This window comes from Aedes albopictus, chromosome 3 (genome assembly GCF_035046485.1).
Source record: "Aedes albopictus strain Foshan chromosome 3, AalbF5, whole genome shotgun sequence".
NCBI lineage: Eukaryota > Metazoa > Arthropoda > Insecta > Diptera > Culicidae > Aedes > Aedes albopictus.
In genome coordinates, this window is record NC_085138.1 from 198160807 (window position 1) to 198181142 (window position 20336).

At 41.5% G+C, this 20336-nt stretch overlaps 1 protein-coding gene across 3 annotated transcripts in view; it reads left to right on the top strand.

Moving 5' to 3' along the window:
- LOC109428135 (zinc finger CCCH domain-containing protein 13) overlaps positions 1-20336 on the top strand; it is a 237446-nt gene that overhangs the window by 210909 nt on the left and 6201 nt on the right. For all 3 annotated transcript variants that reach the window (XM_062858376.1, XM_062858375.1, XM_062858374.1), the window contains one exon: positions 10547-10897. In XM_062858376.1, the coding sequence (XP_062714360.1) occupies positions 10547-10897 (351 nt within the window). The remainder of the gene's footprint in view (positions 1-10546; positions 10898-20336) is intronic.

Genomic DNA, 20336 nt, shown 5'->3' on the forward strand with positions numbered 1-20336 from the left:
AACTACAAATGTTTCGAGTAGCAAGATTCCATTACACATGGCAAATATTTGGCCAAACAAGCCAAACAAATTAACAACACAACGTGAATCATGTCAATCTTGGATGAACGTCGGACTACAATGACTAACATTTGGCTTTATGACATACAATGTAATGTCACCTTTTTTTTCTGTTCGGGTGAGCCACTGCGTCCAGTATTTAGATCTTTTGTGGCATAACCCGTATCCTTAGTATTTAGTGCATTTCGTACTACTCCATTGTCGTTGAGAGGCAGTGAAGCATCGATTTCTGCTATCCCAGAGGTGCAAGAAATCGATTGCGATGAAAAGATCCCGTTATCATAGAGATTTAAGTCTCAGTGAAAGAGCGCCCCTAATCAAACACAATCTATTTGAATTCTGAGGTGGTACTGATATTTATCCATGCATCGGAACTCTAGCCCCATCAATGTCTTGCTTCTAGTTTAGTCCCAGGACAACATAGAAAAACCAGGGACTTTAAGCTAGTTGCAAAACTCTGTCAAATAGAAGAATGTGTTCTGCAATAAGAATGCACGTGAGTCCTTGAATTACCAGAAATTAACATTAAGGATTGAGGATTGTGGGGGCCCGGGGCCCGAGTGGATGTGGAAGCCCCTCGAAGTGATGACCAAAATTTTTTTTCTTTATTTTCAAACAGTACTTGAACAATATGAAAAATAAAGCTAATGTTAGTAATCAATAAAGGTTCTTGTGGGGGCCCCTAAAATGTGGGGTACCAGAGTACTTCTTAGCCTGATTAAACTCGAGCACCTGCACAAGATTCTCGGAAGCTAATTCTGGAAACGACTACTGGAGTACTACACAGACGAGGGCCGGAGACTCTCTCACAGAACATCAGGGGTTCTGCAAGGTCGTATCGTGGGTCTAGTGTTATGAAATGCTGTGCACGGCAAGGCGACGTTACCATCGCGATTCGTCGTTATGCTGTAAAATAAATTTAGTAGATTTGAATCCTAAACAAGACATCAATCTGAAACTGTATTTAATACCATATTATCAGTGAAAACTATAACTTCAACATGTTGCCCTTAGTGCCTCCACCATCAAGCAGGTGACACACATTCAGCATCTGACCCTTCACGCGAGCATAAGATTCCATTGACTTGCTCTTTGACGCGCTCGCCGCCGCCATCTCCCTATAGGTACTGCCCCCCAGCTGCCATCACCTAATGATACGATGCGATACAATAGTATATCGTGGTGGTGAACCGACAAGCATCCATCGCGCGATGTCGTTTTTGTTATCTGCTACTTTTTCTAAACGTGCATGATGTTGTAAAAGATGCGGCATTGTGAAAGAAAAAATAACATGGTTTTGGTTTATGGCAGGGTGCTGAAGCTGTTGATGCTGCTGCTGGAACTGGAGGTTGCGCTGGTGGAATTTGTGTCATGGCGACGACGACGAAGCTAAAGCATGCCATGCCACATGTGAGGCGCTTAGGGGAAAATTGGTATAACGACTATCTTAATCCGATATGGCTTGTTTCGGGCGCTATTCTTCTCAAGGTGACGATCTTCGTGTCGTGGATACAAATGGGAGTTTTGGGACAAGCTTTGGGGCAGATTGTTATTGGAGGCTGATATACATCGGCTTGTGCGGCTCGAAAAAAAAGTGGCACATTTAGAAATTTGTTTGGTTTACATCGTATTTTTTCTTTTCATGGCATGGCGCTTCATCTGGCAAACAGGGCGTTACTTAGAGGTAACAGGCCCACTTTTGAAAATGATTATGGTGGCGATTTTATGATTGACGATTTTTTTTCCGCAAAAAAGTAAGGAAAATGCATTTGGAAATTCAAATTGATGGACATTGCGAAACAAGTATGAAGATACATAGATGGTGAAATCAGGCAAGAAGGCCATGTATTGAACGAATACATCGAATGCGTGAAACTTCTGCCGTACGACCTGTGCTTTTAACCTTCACGTACCCGACCTCCAACATCTCACTTTCAAAATGCTGGCATTTCGTCAATTTTTATCCATTTTTTTTAAGTCGCCCTCAATCGATCATAAATTGGTGCAAGTTTATTACACCCAAGTGGCTATGCAATATCCGGAGCGTTTCGGAGATATTCGGATTATTTTGTGTGTTATTGTGTTTGAACCATTGATTTTCAGTTGAATTTTCATTGCGAACAATGAAACACAATTGCGATAATCAGATTTAAATAAGCTGACCCATCAGGATCACCGTGACAGGTTCCGCGGGGGCCTCATTTGGGACACTTCTGGTTTTCATTCAAAACATGTGCGACATATCAAACTTCATGATTTCGAATGACTGAGTCAGAAACGATACCCTGAAGTCTGTATCACCTAATATGGCCACCCCGGAACATCTAGCATGGGTTCCATGGGAGTGACATCGGGGACATTTCTGGTTTGCAACCAAAACGTGCCGTGCGACGTATCAAACTTCATAATTTCAAGAGATTCGGGCCGAAAAAATGACTGAAGTGTGCAGCAACTGATATGGCCGCTACGGAACACCTGAAACAGGTTCCGTGGGAGCCTCTCAAACAAAAAAAACACACGAAATAATCACTTTCAGCCATTTGACAAAACAGACCCCTCACCCACCCCCTGACCCCGGTACAATCCGGAATATCTCCGGAATGGTTCCGGATGTTACATGGCCACTTGAGTGTAATAAACTTGCACTAATTTATGATCGATTAAGGGCGACTTCAAAAAAATCTGATGAAAATTAACGAAATGGCACCATTTTCAAATGAGTTATCGGGGGGCGGGTATGTGAAGGTTAAACAGATCGGCTTGGTTGGTAGTTCATACCACCTTACCAAGACTGGCAAAAGTTTCAGGCACCCGACTGCCTATTTTACTGTTCTGTTTTCATCACAAGTTCTATCGATCGGTATTTTTTTCGGAATTCGCACTCCGTTCATAGGGGTATGCCTATATCGCGGCGTGTTCTTCCTATTAGCTTTATTCGATCTTATTGGATAGAACACTTTTCTTTTTAATACAAACTTTTATACATAAGGTGAGTGACTTCGTGGGAAGTTATCTAGCCGGCTTCATCAAAGGCTGGTCAACAACGGACCAGATGTTTACCATACGGCAAAACCTCCATAAATACCGTGCAATTAGACGGGGATACCTCCGAGGTGGTGGCGGAATTCGTCTACCTTGGATCCTTACTGACGACTGACAACAATACACAATGATCCGAGGGCCGCATTTATCTAGAAAAATATTTACATTTAAACTATAATTTTTAATACATGCTGTTTCTAACAGGTTTCTTCGTATTTATTGATTATTTTTTCCAATAATGTGAAATTAGGGTGGTCCAAATGATCCTTAAGATCACAAAGTCAACTTTTTATTGTTTCTATAAAGAGCAATGCAATGTTGTAAAAAGTTGAAAATCACTTTATTCTTAACAACTTTGCTGAAGAAACCATATTTCTGTCTTTTATGGTTTCAAAGATATTAGTTTTCAAAGAAAAATGATTAGGGTGACACCCTACTTTTCATACATTGAATTTTCCGTCCCTCGACCTGGCTTTCATACTTCACTGTTGGCACTCCAAAGGAGTCATTCCGCCTGCTGCTATCCAAGCGCCCATGATCGATCATGGTTCACTGTTCTGGATTTTCCACCCCTCCCCCTGCGAGGTCTTTGGATCATACAAAAAAAATGTTAATAAAATAAAATTGTATGGACAATGGTCTTTGCCCTAACTTTTGCCTTAACTTCTTATCAGATTCTTGATGGATTTCGGGAGAATTCCGTGAAGAATATTTTACAGGGCAGATTACACCGTTCAACACTAAATTTTGTTATGGAATGAGAAAAAAATAACAGAGGTTTGGGACCTCAGAAGTGTCATAGTGAAAGAATTTTTGAAAAATATTGGACCGGGCCATCACCCGAAGTTTGTATGGAGAACTTGGGGTGTTCAATTGATATGTGCATTAGAACGCGCTGTGCATATTTTAAGGCGTTAGACAATAACGAAACTAACCCTAATACCGAAAACGCCTAAAAATATGCACGGCACGTTACAATGCGCATATCAATTGAACACCCCAAGTTCTCCATACAAACTTCGGTTTTGAACTGTGATGGCCCGGTCCAATATTTTTCAAAAATTCTTTCACTATGACACTTCTGAGGTCCCAAACCTCTGTTATTTTTTTTTCTCATCCCATAACACAAAATTTTGTAAAACTTGTTGAGCAGTGTTATTGATTATTTTCCTAAAAATAGTTAGCAAAAAGCTATGTTTAAACTTTATGTCATACCAACAAATGCCGTGACAAACCTTTGAATATTTTTGAAAGAATGTTCAACATTATTTGTTCATGCATACATGAGATATCATTAGATTTTTTACGATCCGAAACTTTCGTTTTAATTCCCCAAGACTGCAGTGCCGAAATTAGTAGCTCTATAGCAGCAACAGTCAAACTCTCTTTATCCGTAATAATTATATGGAACGAACTATTGCCCGTTGTGAAGATTTATAGATTCCGACGCAAAGAAATTATTAGGCTCATTTTCAGCGTAGGAGCGTTATAAATGTTTGTTTACAATGCAAAACTATCACCAAATGTGTGCCTAACAACACAGCGTAAAATATTCACCAGTACGCGGTCTGATTTTATATCTGTGGGCCCACGCAAGAAAAATCCACGCAACTAATTTTCGCGCAGGAGTCTAAACAGGTGGAATCTCCGCAATAGATCCAATTTACATCCTTTCTGACTTCACCTTGTTCAGTCACGCAACTTTTTAATTAACGTATTATAAAAAATGTAAGTAAAAATCAGTATTTTGTATACTAATTTCCTCTGAGGTAATTAATTTGCCAAAACTCTCAGTACTGTGACTCATCGTGACCTGTCCGTCTGATTCAGATGCATTGATATCAGCATATTCCCCACATAAGTGCAACATTTCCCAGGATATGCAGTTGGCACGCATCCCGTACCGCAACATCATAAACCTGCCTGAAAGCGAAAGTTTTCGGTCCATTAAAACGACCGTATAAATTGGACTGATATATTGAAGTTCCACTCTCCCTCTCGTTGTTGGTTGGTTGGTTCCGATCTCGTATAATATTGGTTTTCCTGCCTGCACATGTTTGGTTTGCCGTTTCGTTTTGCCGCCATTCTTGCAGACCGTAACACCACCATCCATGCCAGTCCATTCACCATCGATCGAGCGGGCAAAAATGAATGTCATTTCTCATATTAAAAGTGAATTTTTTCCACATACCATTTTCAACATCATCTCGTGCTGCTGCACCCTTAGCCGGCAAGGAGATTTGGGTCAACAAGGCTGTTTCAGCGACTTACGACAGTCAACGCTCTCTGGCTGCGCTGGCTGGTTGGGTGGCGAAGAGTAGTGTTTCCCAATGTCGTGGAACGGAACACACTGATTGGATTCATAATTGGATCTGAGTGGACGAATAGAATGTTCCACGGTGCATTTTACGGTTACCAAAAAACCGGGGACAAATCGATCAGTACGGTTGAAACGATCATACTGAATCCAGTCATATACCATTTCAAGGATATTACGAAACATTTACACGACCTCTCCATGTTCCCATAGATTCTTGGCTTATAACGGTTTTTATACATATATTTCACCTCGAATTTTACTTCGATGGTTTTAGGATCTCAACTTCTTCATCTTCTCCTTCTTCTTCTGTATATTTTTCCTCTTATCGGCGGAATGTGCCCACTGCTACAAAGTGTTCTTCGAGAATTTCCACAGATCTCAACAGAGAATTTACTCTATCAAAGACTATGTATTTTGCTTTTGTACATCGTGTGGCAGTAACGAAGACACTCTGCGCCCAAGAATGTTAAGGAAAATTTCATTTCCTCCGGGCCCGAGCAGTACTGCCACCCAAGCAACACACATGTTATAATAGAGTTACGACAGCGCAAGTTTTGGTTGTATAGAAGTTTATTTTACGTAATTCTAACATTGTGTTGAAATAACGTAAAATAAACTTGTATACAACCAAAACTTGCGCTGTCGTAACTTTTATATAACATGTGTGTTGCTTGGGCAGTGTGCGCAACACTCCCCAGCCCGCAACGCTGCAAGTCCGTATACGAGGCAGCTTTACTGATTGGCTTCACGTCCAGCACTGCAATTCTGCTCGCCGGACGACGGAGGATTCCGTTGGCAGCCTGAATGACGGCTTGACACACACGACCATCGCGTTCTGCTATAGTCGAGACTATTCGGTCTATAGTACATTCGTTGCGTACGTTCTTTTTAATCAGCACAACCAAGTCCCCTATTTCCAGAGTCTTCACATTTTCGAACCATTTAGTCCGCCTCGAAATACTACGACCCAATTAGTGCGACAATCTTCTTCTGACTTTGCCAATGGCTTTTTGTCTCGCACAACGCCATTGGAACTGAGGTGAATGAAATTGGTGGATTGGCGTAAGTGCCTCCTGTACTGCGGACTCGATAGGGACCGACAATTGGCAATTGCACTCGCCTCAGCAATGCCCGTAAGTAGAGTTTCGTCATCCGGATTATTCGAGCTGGTTAGGGATGCTAGAGCGACGTTAACGGAACGTACTCCTCCAAAGTGTCAAGCAGGGGGTGGGTTGAAGAACCACTCCGCATGAGCGTCGTAAAAGTGTCGGCCGAGACCGCTGATGATCATCTGGCTCTCATGGAGAAGCTCCCTACTAGCACCGTGGAAGTTTGTCCCATTAGCGGTGTAAATCTCGCTGCGCGTTCCTCGTACTGCAACAAAACAGCGAATCGCCGATTTGCAGGACTCGGTTGATGGTCTTCACCGTGAGGTAGGTGAATTATGCGACCCACCTCTCTATCATCGAATGACCAGTGGTCATTGACCACGTTTCTTCATTACTGGCCCGAAATACGTGAACGGTCGACCGCACTGTTCCACACGTACTAGAGGTAACGAAGCCAATGTAGGTGTAACGGGAGATGCTTTTCTGACCTTACAGCTCTAGGAGTCTTTGGCGGCTCTATGCACAACAGTGCAAGGATTCGATATCTGAAAGCGATGCCGGATCTCGTTTGTCACCGTTTCGTTGTTGACATGTAGAAACTTGTGGTAATACCAATTAATTAGAAGTCCAGTGAGCCGGAAGTTACGTGGGAGGATGATGGGAAATTTGCAGTCGTACGCTTGATCCGGAGCTGCTCCAATACGGCTGTCCAGGTGTAGAACGCGCTGTTCATCTGCAAACGGTGAAAGCGTGTAGATCTCGCTTGACTTGTTGATTGTCGTCGTCTGGTCCTTGCTGAGCAGCACGGCTACTTCATTAGGATAGGCTGAGGCTGGTGCACCATACGCCAAAGAGCTACTTCAAACCGCTGAATTTCGTCCGGCAACAGGCGTGTAGTTTTCTACGGTTGATCCAGCCTAAGATTTCGTCCATTATCGATAAAACGAATCACGTACGTCAAGGCCGTTACCAAGCGGTTCCACTTAGAATATTGATTGAAGTCTATCAGATGTTCGATCGTAATTTGTCAGGGCACGCAGCTCTTCTGTAGTTTCTGAAGCTTCCACAATATTCTTCTTCAGCCATTTCGCTTCCGGATGTCGCAGAAAAGCTGGTCCTTGGACTCTTTCCCCATTTAGCTGAGGCAGGGACTCTTTCCCCATTTAGTTGCTTTACCAACTACGATTGGCTTATAGGGGATCCATCGCCAATCGTTTGTATTCGTAATCGTTAATACTTCCCCCATTCTGCAGGCTTCAAACTGACAGTAGCGCCTATGGTCGAATCATTTTTAAACAAGCACTGTCTCCGAATCAGTCTACATCACTCGTCGAACAATTGACAACGAATGCGATAATGGTCCGGAGCATTCTGGTACCCACCAGAGCATTGTGGAGTTTCAACCGTGGGATAGAAAGAACTTTTAGTGGTGCCACCTTTACCTGTGCACCTTCACCTGTGTCACGAGAGCACAGTAGACTTGATTGTTTATCTGCGCCCGTAGATATGCTACGCTGACGTACGCGTCCTCGCTCGCATCGATACATATGTGCAGTTGAAGCTCTCCGATGTCAGTCGAGGAAAATCCTGGAAAATATTAGCGGTGGATACGAAATTCCAATAGTTCTGTAAACTCAGCGACCCAGCGTTGCCATTTTGCTTAAATTCATGCCGAAGCTACCTCGTCCCAGTCTGTCTGCGTTTTTATAACATTTTGGATGATGACTCGTTCAAGAATCAGAAAGTGGGAAATCAGTCCCAGAGGATTGAAGATGGTTATGACGCATCGTAGCAGGTTGCGTTTTGTTGGCACCACGTCACCTATACTTGCGTCCACCACAAACGTAAACTGGTCATCGCTTGGGTCAAACCTTCAGTTTGATGTCCTCAATCTGCTTCGTTTCCTGTAAGCCAGGGTCCTCGACTTATCGAAGAATGGCAGCAGAAATAGAGAGCCAGTTTCTGATAGTGAACCCTTCGTTAGCGTGAACTTATTTCACTTCTAGTCCGACTTCGATGGCTTCTTCCTCATTCTCAAAACTGTCCAAATAGTCATCGATGTAGTGCTTCAACACAATTGCTGAGACTGCTTCAAGGAAGATCTTCTTGTGCGCCTCGGTGTTCATATTTTTTATATTCTGGTCTTGACATGGTGAGCCTGTGGACCTGAAGGTCCCTACGTCCATGATGAAGACTTGAATGGACTGTGTGGGATCCTTGCGGTACAGGAAACTCTGCGACTGCATATCCTCGAGTAGAATGCGAAACTGGTGAAACATTTGTAACTTTGCGTTCAAGGAAGCCTAAATTGCATTTGCAGCAACGGTGTTAGGAGATTAGGGCCCTTTAAGAGCATACTATTGAAGGAGATTCCTTTGACCATCGTCGCAGCGACCCGGACGAGGTGTAACTTTCCCGGCTTCTGGGATTGCCCATTCCAATGGCGATGGGGACGCCTAGTTGACCCTCTCGTATCTTCAACGCTGCAATCAGACTAGCATTGTTGGGACCTTGTAGATGACAATGCTGCTTAGCAAGCTCCTCGTAGTTCAAGGACTGTTTTGATATACTGAGGTTCATTACCATACAAGTGTCATTCAAGGCATACCTCGAATAATGCGTGGCCTCGCTGAACTCGATCAGGATTCGTTGAGATTTTAGTTCAAGCCCTATAACGTTATTCGTCCAGGATATGCAAAGCGGAAGATCTTCTCCGACGTCGATTCCAAGTTGGTCATCCACTCAATTCTCTACCAGTGCAGTGTCATGGACGAACCATCGTTCAGAAACGCAAAGGTTTGCACCGACCTTCCCTTCCAGTACAGGCGCACCGGAAGATACTTGAAGAGAGCATACTGCTTCGTGGAGTGTTGTACGTTTACTCATTCACTTGGTTGATTTATCACCTCAGTTTCTTTCACTTCATCGTTGGCCGCCTTGTTTTGGTTGTGGAGGACTTCGTGTAGAAGAGCATGGTGACCCGCTGCTTCGCAGAAATTCTACACAGCCATCCCAAAGGAGATCAATGTGTCTAACCTAGCCGGCTTTAGCGCCGGTACCTCTCTTGCTCTATTCAGCAAATTATTGATAAAGAGCTCAGGGCGTACGAAAAGCATAAAGTGGAAAACACCTGAGGTACGCATGCCGGTAGATGCAGCCGACTTTTGACTGCTTCGTATGCCTTACCTTGGAGTGGCCGTTGGAGTCGTGCCAAATTTTCGACGTCCATGTAACTGCATGCCGTAGTAGAGTTGCTGTAGAGAACAGAGGCCAATACTCCGAGTCGAATCTAAATGGTTTCACAGCTTTCGGCATTACCTGACGAGCCAATAGTTGCTGATGTGTAGGTCCCACTCGAGCATACGGGTGCGCGAAGTCGCTGGGCTGTCCGGCGAGTAACAGTTGACTTTGGAGAGATGGCTGGCCCGAGAGATGTTGCTGACCTGATATTGATAGCTGACCTAGCTTCTTCAGTTTTTTACTTGACGGCAAATCCCGTAACTTCGAGAAAATCGCACATTTTTTTTCCACGATTATCTAATCCATCATGACAAAATGTAATCCACTAAAGATTTTGAAAATATGACTGGCTTGTGACCAGACACCGATTTAGAACCACTGATAGAGGCACGCCGTCCTCGTGAATGGTAAGGCACTTGTTGCGTTTGCGCTCGAATTCCACAGGCTCAGCCATCAGCGCAGATCAGGTTGTGAGCGGCTCAAACCGCTCCTGTTATGGCAAGTCTAGCGACAAATTTCCTTTTAGATTCGGTTGATGAATGAAAAGCCATAGTGCTTTGCGCAAATCACGCGAGTTATGCTTCTTTCTCACAGTAGTGTGAGCAAATTTTTCAGAGATAAATCACGTCATTCAAACCCAAAACCTCCGGGCGACAGTTTTTGGTGACTTTTGTCGTTTGTTTGTATTTCGGCATTTAATTCACAACTTTCACATTTCTCCGCGGGACAAAAACTTGTTTAACAAAAATCGTCTCGTCTTTCTCGTCTTTTTCAGACTGGGCTTACCAGCGCAATTAACAGCATCGGTTGTGAGTGCGGGTCCGGAAAGAAAGCCGCAGCATCACCACCAGCAGTCGCAGCAGCATCCAGCGCAGATGTCGAGGAGATTTGATTCGCCACGCCGGTTTGACTCATCGCACGGAAGCGACACCGGTACAAGTACCAGGGAATCGGAATGCAGCGAGGAACAACAGCACTCGCCGACGTCGCCCATATCGCCCATATCGAGCCAATCCAAACTTTATGACTCGCTGGCCGCCGAACTGCGGGAGAAGCTGAGCGGAGGGGTTCCCTTGCTGCTGCCGACCCGGGACTGCGATAAGGCCAACAGCAACGACTCGCGGAGGTAAGACAACTGTAAATCAGTGGAATCCATCTGGAGTACTTATATTGACTCTATATGATTGTGTCTAACCGTTCTGAGCGATGTGAGGTCGGAAGCGTGTAGGACAAATGAGATATCAATTAGGTGTGTATGGAAAGTGGAGTTAATTAACAATTTGAGTGATGATGCATGTTCCATATAGAATTTACAGTGTTATATGGCACATATAAGATTTCTAACAGTTTTCAGATGAAATTTCAACTGATGGCGTGTGAATGTTAAAAGGAAGATCTTATTTGCATGTTGGCCAAATAATTCAACCAAATCCTATCTTCAGAAGAGATGCACTCTTTGTTTTCGTTCTTTTTCGTTGAGAGCTCGCTTATTGGAATTTCTCTTTTGTTTTTGTCGGAAGTTAGTATAGTCTTTAACGTATCTCACTAGTTTTTTTTTGTAAACACATTTATTAGAACTAATCAACTAAATACACATACATTTGGATCAAACGAAAACACAATTTAAAACAAAATTTAATGCCTCTACTGTTTTTTGGTCATTGGCGTCTAAAATAAAATTTACATAGGTAATACATGCTTTTAGAGCCTGGTATCGGCAACGCCTATTCATATTCTTCAATTCCGGTATTTTTAGACTGATGAAAGTCATCCTCCTTCCTATATTTGTCTCCAACCTAGAAAGGAGATGATTCCACAGAGCACTGATTCTTGGGCAGCCGGCGAGTTTGTGCTCTAAGTCCTCCTCCGTATTAGGGCACTGATTGCAGTATGGACTTGCAACTCGGTTTTGACGATGAAGTAGTTGCGCATGAGGGATCTTTCCATTCACGACCAAATAGTACACCGACCGTTCCATCGATGTCAGTTCCTTTACTCCAATGTTGCTCCATACTCTTTTCCAGGAAATATTGGCGTTTTCTTCCATGACTTTTGGTTTTTTCAGCTGCTCTCGGAAGTAGTTATGAAGAGAAGAAGCAGATGGGCTTTCTTCTATTCGTCTTGGGATATACGGTAGAATTTTAGAGATGCTCTTCAAACACGGGTAGAGAGCAGGGATTGCAGCTGAATTCGGTGGATTTTCCAAATGCTGTCTCATCGTACCAGCAAATGGGGTTTCCCTGATTTCAATCAGGAATCTGGTGACAAGCAGTGATTTGCACTTGTGCATTGGTAGATGCAGGTTTAAACCTCCCATACTTCTCGGCAAAGTAAGTTGTTCAATGGGAACCCTAGTTGGAAAACGATCCCAGATGAAACTCCCAATATACGAAGTCATCCGTGCTACTGCTTGGTTCGGTATACTGATAACCGAGGCAAGGAACCAAAGTCTTGATGTGATGTACGTGTTTAGGACGATTACTTTTTGTTGCAGAGTTAGATTTCTTGCTTTATACATCCACATCAACCGGGATGATTTCTTAATCACATCCGCCCAATTGTAGTCTATTATCTGCTTGTGAGAGTTGAAGAACGTCACCCCCAGGACTTTGATTGAGTCTTGAACCCTTGGCCATACTGTGTCGTTCACGTCACGCTGCGGGCCCAAGTTTACAGCGACGGTTTTACTGATATTCAATAAAGACCCAGAGCACTCCCCAAAACTTCGAAACGTTTGTTGGATGGCATTTAGCTTTCGTTCATCGGTTATGACAATGGTTATGTCATCTGCATATGCCACCACGAGATCATTTGGTCCATTACAGATAGTGCGTAGTTTTTCTAGGAGTGGGTGGAGGTATAGGACAAATAAATGCATGCTTAAGGGATCGCCCTGTCTAACAGAACGCTGGATGGGGAAGCTAGGAGTGAGATTTCCGTTAATAAGTAAACGAGAATGCGCGGAGGACATAATCTTCCCTAAAAGCTGCACAAAGTTAGCATTCAAATGGATGTTCCGCATCACGACTATTAGATAGTTTTGATTGACCCGATCAAAAGCGTGATCAAGATCGAAAGAGATTAATTTTCCACGCATTCTTTTGCAGTTTAGTTCCGCAATGCGGTCTTTGATCGAATGAACGGCTTCGAATATAGTTCTATCGGAATTTGAACATTTTTGACTTGAATTTAGCAAGTTGTTTTCAATCATTACCTTCCCTAGTCGATCCTTGAGGATTCTTGATAGTAGCTTATAGTCATAGTTGAGCAGACTAATCGGTCTGTACGCTTTGATAGTCTGGTCACCAGCTTTTTTCTTGCACAGAACAATCACCCCTTCGACAAACTTCTCGGGGATATTACCTTGCAAAGCCTCATTGATGATCATGTTGAGCTGCGGATGAATGATATCGAATGCTTTAATGTAGAATTCTTTCGGAATTCCATCACTACCAGGAGACTTTCGAGACGCACTTGATCTTATCGCAAAGAATAGTTCAGCTGTTGTAATTTCATCCATTAAGGCAGCGTTAGCATTGGAATCAGGTGGAATGATACGGTTGACTGGAAAATTTTCGCTACCGCGTAGGTGTTCCACGCTATAAAGGTTTCGGAAATAGTCATGTACGTGGGTTTCAATTTCCACTGCATCAGTAATGCAACGATCCTGATGGCGAATTGAATTGATGGTTGATTTTCGTTTGTATCGATCTCCTATTTGAAAAGATGATACTTTTTCCCCACATACAAATCTGTCATTCAAACGTTCATATGCTTTCGAAAAGTTGCTCTGAACATTTAACATTTTGGCTTTAATTTTATTGACTTCAACTATGCCATTCGGATTTTGATACAACTGTTCATATGCATTTTTAAGTTGCCGATATAGAAACTCATTTGTTGTGTGGAACTCACGAAAAGCTTCATTTGTTTTCCATCGAAAAAAACTCCTTATTTTTGGTTTGGCACACTCGATCCACCAGGACATCCAACTATCAAAATTTCGTTTTTCACGTACCCATCGCAACCATTTCTGCTGAAACTCTTCAAGGTTTTGTTCATTGAGAATGTGTGCACGTATGCACCAATACCCACGACCATGCGGTTTCCCTAAATTAGGCAAACAACATCGAATTCGGTATGCCTTATGGTCCGAGAACGACGTAGCTAGAAGATCTGCGACACGAAGATGCGGAACAAGCGACCTGGAGACATAAATACGATCTATTCGAGAAGCAGAGTTGGAGCGGACAAAACTATAATCAACCAAATTTCTATGCAAGCAGTTCCACGTATCAAGAAGCTGCATGTTCTCTACCAGTTGTTTGAGACTAGTACTATAATTGTTTGATCCAGTAGAATCTTTATTTGCAACAACACAATTAAAATCACCGCCAAGAATAATATGTTCGGTTGAAGCTTGTAGATAGAAAGGTAATTGTTCTTTGAACAAATTCTCACGAGCGGAAAAGTTTTGCGTACCTGATTGAGCGTATACATTGCAAACCGTTAACGAATTACCAACTTTTACAGACATAATACGACTATTCAAACTTCTTTGGACGTTTGCAAAGGGAATATGCGATTTTAGGGCTATAGCTGTACCTCTTTTTGATTCATCTACATTAGTTATTACATTGTAACCAGGTATACGCAGATTAGCGGATTCAACTTCTTGAAGGAGGATAATGTCAAAGTCCATTAAACGCACAAAGGAACGAAGTGCTGCTAACTTGTTATCACTGGAGATAGTATTGGTATTTATAGAGCCAATAATGTAGCTGATTATGGCAGGACTGGACATAACATGAATTCAATTATGGGGCAAAGCCGAAGTACTCGCGGCTTACTCGAGATTAATTGAAGGGATTGGAATAAGGTGACAGTTTAGTTTGATGAATTATTAATACGGATCGTTTTAGAAGTTGGTTAGTAACGTTATGATTGTCTATTATCTCTGATAACTAAGCGTCAATTTTAATTTTCTTCGATCGACCTCTGGTCCGTTTCACCTTAACAAACGAAGCACCTTCAGCAGGCGAGTCGTTACTCTCACTATCGGAAATCTCCAAGGATAGAGGATTGGGAGAAACAATGGTCATGGGAACTTTGAATGCACTCACTTGGCATGGCTTTACATTATTGCTATCCTGTTGGACCTCGACGGTGGAAGCATCAGTGGCAGGGGCAGCAGCGGGTTGGTTGGTGGCGGCATCGACAGCAGGGGTAGCAGCAGCAGGAGCAACAACAACAGCAGCAGCATTAGCAGGAACAACATCAACAGCAGCAGCAGCAGCCGCCGTAGCATCCGCGTTATCTTTCTGGTTTGCGTTTTCTTCCATTCGTTCGTCATCCGCATCGGTCACTGAGGTAGAGACTCCCAGAGTGCTTGATGCGGATCGCGCGTTCGCATTTAGCTCATTTAGATTTGTGCCTACAAACTCAGGCATGAGTGAGGCGACAACTTTACTTTGGTCCAGAACGCTGGCGTAGCTTGTTTTTTTCTGTGCTGCCTTCAGCCTAGCGTTGAGATCAGCCTTTTGTCCCAACAACTTTTTGTTTTCGACACACGATAGACTGCAGTGCCTGCAGTATTGAGGCTGGTTTCGGTAGGAGATGAGACTTTCTTCACCGAGAATTGTGACAAATGATTTGATGTGACGATGTAGAATCATCTTTGCCACTCGTACCCCAGACGATATTCCTTTGAACGCAAAGTTTTCACCCCAGACTAACTCTTTAATCGAGATAACCTCGCCGTACTGCTTGAGAAAAGCAGCGATGTCTTCATTCCGAATGTTTTCGGACAAATCGTGGATCTTAACTTCCACGCCCCCGTCATCCATCATCAAGCGAACTTTAATCTTAGTTTTATTGACCTCTAGCTCGTGACGACCGTTGTGTTGGTCAACCGCATCCTGAGCGGTCTTAAGGTCGCGGCACTTCACATGCGCGCAGTTTTGCGCGTGATTCATCTGCAGGCGCAGAACTTGTTCGACACTGAGTCCAATAGTCTCATGAACGAAAGCATGGATTTCTTCGAAAGAGGGTCTCTTCGGGAAATTAGAAAAGTCCACTTTGAACGTGTTTTCGCGAGCACGCACGGTGGCCATGGTTGCTATGAAACGATAGCACGGGATCAAAGGCTGTCGCCAGAGAGAACCTGACGCGAAATGTTTGCACACCGGGTGCGAGAACGACCGAAAAAAAAAACTCGAAAACAAAGCGATGCAGAGCGATTTGGTTGTACGTCTGGTCACAGCGAGAGCTTGAACCTAACTGACTAGTAAACGTGAGTGTTAAAGCATAACAGAATGTATGGTTTTCACTTTGTCACAATGGTCTGAAAGCCATATTTTTATCTGGATCTAGACAGCATTGATTTACAAGCTTAAACTAAAAGCATCTGTCTTATTGTTTACCCTTGAAGGATGAGAATGAGATCTTATTAATAAGACTAAGGACTAAGAGGTCAAATACCCAAGTAACACAACTAGTTATAATACTGTTTATAATTCACGTTTAATACATAACCTGCTGTATATTCCTTGAATTATATACTTTATTTTAGACACTTGTATAATCAAAACAGCGCAAAAAATGGCGGCTTATAAAACATCTTTCAAGTTATATAACATGTACTGTAATACTCTTATGATACTAATATTTTCAATTTATTTAAAAGTTGAAGACTAATCCAGTTATTTATCACTTCAAAAACAGTTTAAAATACTGCTTTATACTTATACATTCATGTGGTTGGAAATAAAAATGTTTCAACCGATATAGCTTGCAGAAATCAATTATATAACATATTATCAGCAACAATTTAAATCAAGCAATATGAAAGAAATATGACTTGGAGAAAACATTAATATAACATGCTTAAAGAAACATATCTAAACTGTCATGGCAAATGACAGTAAAAACGTATTTAATAAAAACATAATTATATGTTCAAAGATCTTCTTCAATCGAAATATGTTCAACCAAATGATGATTTCGATAATTGGACATTTTTCTACTTTGAATGACAAATCAAGAAATGGTCATGCTCAGTAACGATACAGCTGTTTCACCTGCAGTTCAAGATTTATGGTGAAACCATTGATTTTACTTTTCCATAACAAACGCGCATCGGAGTCGAGCTAAAAAATGAAAAGAAATTAAGCCGAATTATGCAAAATTTCTTGGACATTTTCAAATCCACACAAGGAAGCAATATGGCAGACTTTTTATGGAGCTTACAGTGTTGTTGAAAAGTTTCATGAACAACTTGAAAATGATTCGTTATTGACTATAAAAGATTCAGAAGAAATTCGATTTTATTTTAAAGTAAAAGCCTTAATTTCAGAGTACACATTAAAATATCACAGCAAAATCATTTTTCTCCATAATATTTATATAATAATTCATTTATTTATATTTTGAGTCGGTACTGTACTCTAAGCCGCTTTGCAATCAACTCCGCAAGAAAAAAATATCAAAACAATTATAATACGTATTGAAAACATATTTTCAACATATCCACAAAAAGGTTATAATTCCGTTTTGTGATGAATATTCAAACAAAGATATAACTGAATTAGAGCGTGTGCTTTTGCGAAAAAAAAATCTATCAAAACGTCAAAACTTGTTTTTGTTATTCGTCTCATCTTTGCCGAATGCATTAAAGTTTGACTAAGAAATTAATGTTGTCAGTATATAGTGTGTATTATAAAAGTGAAGAAAAAAAGTGTTTTCCGAGTGAAAATTGTACGTTGCATGACATCAGGTAAGCTAAGCTGCCATAAACATTAACTGAAAAGGGTGCAACTTCGAGCAACGAGCGTTCTTGTTTTCCCTTGCATATGTCGGGACGAACATTCCGCCTCATTGTATCGGCTTGAAAACCTGGAAAATCTAGTAATGATTTCACATTACGTGTTTTTCTAGAACTAGACGTTGTTTTTTTAAATAATGCAGACCCAGACGTGATGAAAACTGAAATTAAATTTCGGGAAGTGGAATGGTGCTATGAAGTAAAGTAAACAGTGTTTGTTTTCGTTTTTGGATTGATTGGATGTTTTCATAGTTTTAATTATGTTGTATTACTGTGCGATCAAAGTATTGCGGGCATGATGAAATTGCACATATTTTTTTGGCTGCTTGTTATCGACCAACTTTATAAAGACTTGGTTATAACACTAGATGTTTTCCAATTCGTTTATAATACAGTTATATGACATTTTTTTGGATTATTATTTTTCAAGATGTTTTCTGTGTTACTTGGGTATCCACTTGTGCTATTTTAAGACAGCATTGATTTACGAGCTTTAAACTAAAAGCACCTTTCTAAAAGCACCATTCTTATTGATGAAAAACGCGTCTGAAATCCTCTGGAATACCCCTGGGACGCATCTGAAACCCCCTGAAACTCGATGGAAACTCCATAAAACCCTATGGAGCGGCTCTATAATTCCATTATGGCCCTTGGAACGCTCCTGAATCTGTCTGAAATACTTTTGGAATGCCTCTGGAACAGTGATGCCAGATGTACAGATTTTTCTGCATTATACAGATTTTTGACCCTCTATACAGACAAAATACAGAATTCAGAAAAATACAGATTTTCAAAGTATGATACAAAATTCTCCAGAAATCATAAAATGTTCGGAAATTTAATTTATTTTCAATAAACTTAATGAAAACTTGTGATGCTTAAACTTGGAAAAGTTTATGAAAATTTGTGCTTTTTTGCAAAAGTCTTAGAGAAATAAATACCAGTATAAATAAAAAAACCGTAAAAAAGTAGCACAACTTTAGTAGTTTCTATCGAATTCTAGGATTTTTTATGTCTGCTGTAAACTCAAATACGGCGATACAGAAAAATCTGTATTGATCTAGGTATTGATACAAATTTTTGATAAAAAAAAATCTGGCATCTTTGCTCTGGAACCCTTTGAAACCTCCTGAAACAATTTTGTAAAGCCCCTGAAAACGCATGGAATACCCCTGAAACCTTTTAAAATTCCTGGAACGCTGCTAAATCCCTCTGGAGCACCCCTATAACTCAGGATCAAATAGGAGTGTGTCCAAAATTGTTAAGAAGTTTATCTTGGGCTAGCTTCAGGAAATCCTCTAGATGTTCTTATTAATTTTCGGAAATTCTCCTGGAATTCATGCTAGAATTTCTCAAACAATTGAGATCTGCCTAGGAATTGCATTAAATATATTTCCCTCAGCTGTTTTCGGTAATTCCTCTGTGGATTTATTTGGGAAATTTAACCGAAATCCTAACAGGGAGTTCCTTGGAAGTTTCAATAAGAGTTCCTCCTAAGGTTTTTTTATAACCTTTAATAAAGTACTCCAATTTTTTTTCTAGGAATTCATATAAGAGTGCCTTTAACGATTGCTTTGGAGTTTGCAATAGACTTACGATATTTCTTCAGGGACTCTTTTACAGTTTCGTCCTGTAGCTCCTTGGGTATCTTACCCAGAAATTTATTTATTTATTTATTTCTTTTCAATTTAGAAGCATGCTATCACAAAACACCCGAGTAACACACATGTTATATAAAAGTTACGACAGCGCAAGTTTTGGTTGTATAGAAGTTTGTTTTACGTTATTTTAACACAATGTTAGAATTACGTAAAATAAACTTCTATACAACCAAAACTTGTGCTGTCGTAACTCTATTATAACATGTGTGTTGCTTGGGCAGTGTTTGAAGTACTTACACATTGTAGTTCTGTTTAAAAGTTTAGAATTAAAAGAATAAAGTAAATATCGGACAAGCATACCTATCTGGAGACCTGCGATCCTTCTTTGAGCATACGTTGTTCTTTCTGACCTTACTACTAAGGAACTTTTTGGTATTCCATCTGCTAATGTGATCATCAGATATGTATCCTTCTTTCAAACATAGGCTATTCTTTCAAGTTATTTTTTTAAGTCCGCTGGGCCTTGACGGAAATTCACTTAGAACCTTGCGTCTTTCTGTTCGCGAAGGGAACGCATCTTCTTGTTCTCCGTTGGCTTGATAGGGATCATGTCCTCGTTAGCTGTTTCCTCCCTCTTGTTCGAGCTGCCAGGAAATAGACAACTCACCAAACCTGACGTTTTAAGTAAACATTCGTTTGACTGGACCCCGCTTTCCATGACCAAATCGATCCACGGCTCGTCTTGAAACAGAATTCTCAAATAGGACCGAACGGATGGACTTACCGTCTATTCTCCGGGCAAGCTGGTGCATGTATCTACGCGCTTCAGGAACATTTCTCCTAAGAAACCGGTTAGAACTTACGCTTGTTCCTTTTGATGATTCATTGCGGCCCTCCTCCATGAAAATTTTTGCATCTAGTGATTCTAAGAGCAAGGTGATCTCGTAGAAACTTCCTCGCAGATGTCTTGTGGCCAGGAGCTTGCCATCCTTCCTAGAAACGGCCACGCTTCCAGAAAACACCACGTCAATTCCGACTCTGGTCACCTTCTTCACCGACTTCAGGTTTTCTCGCAACTCCGGAACGTAGAGTGCGTCCTTGATGTTGAAGAGTACCGTCTTGTTGCTGATGCTGGTTGCATT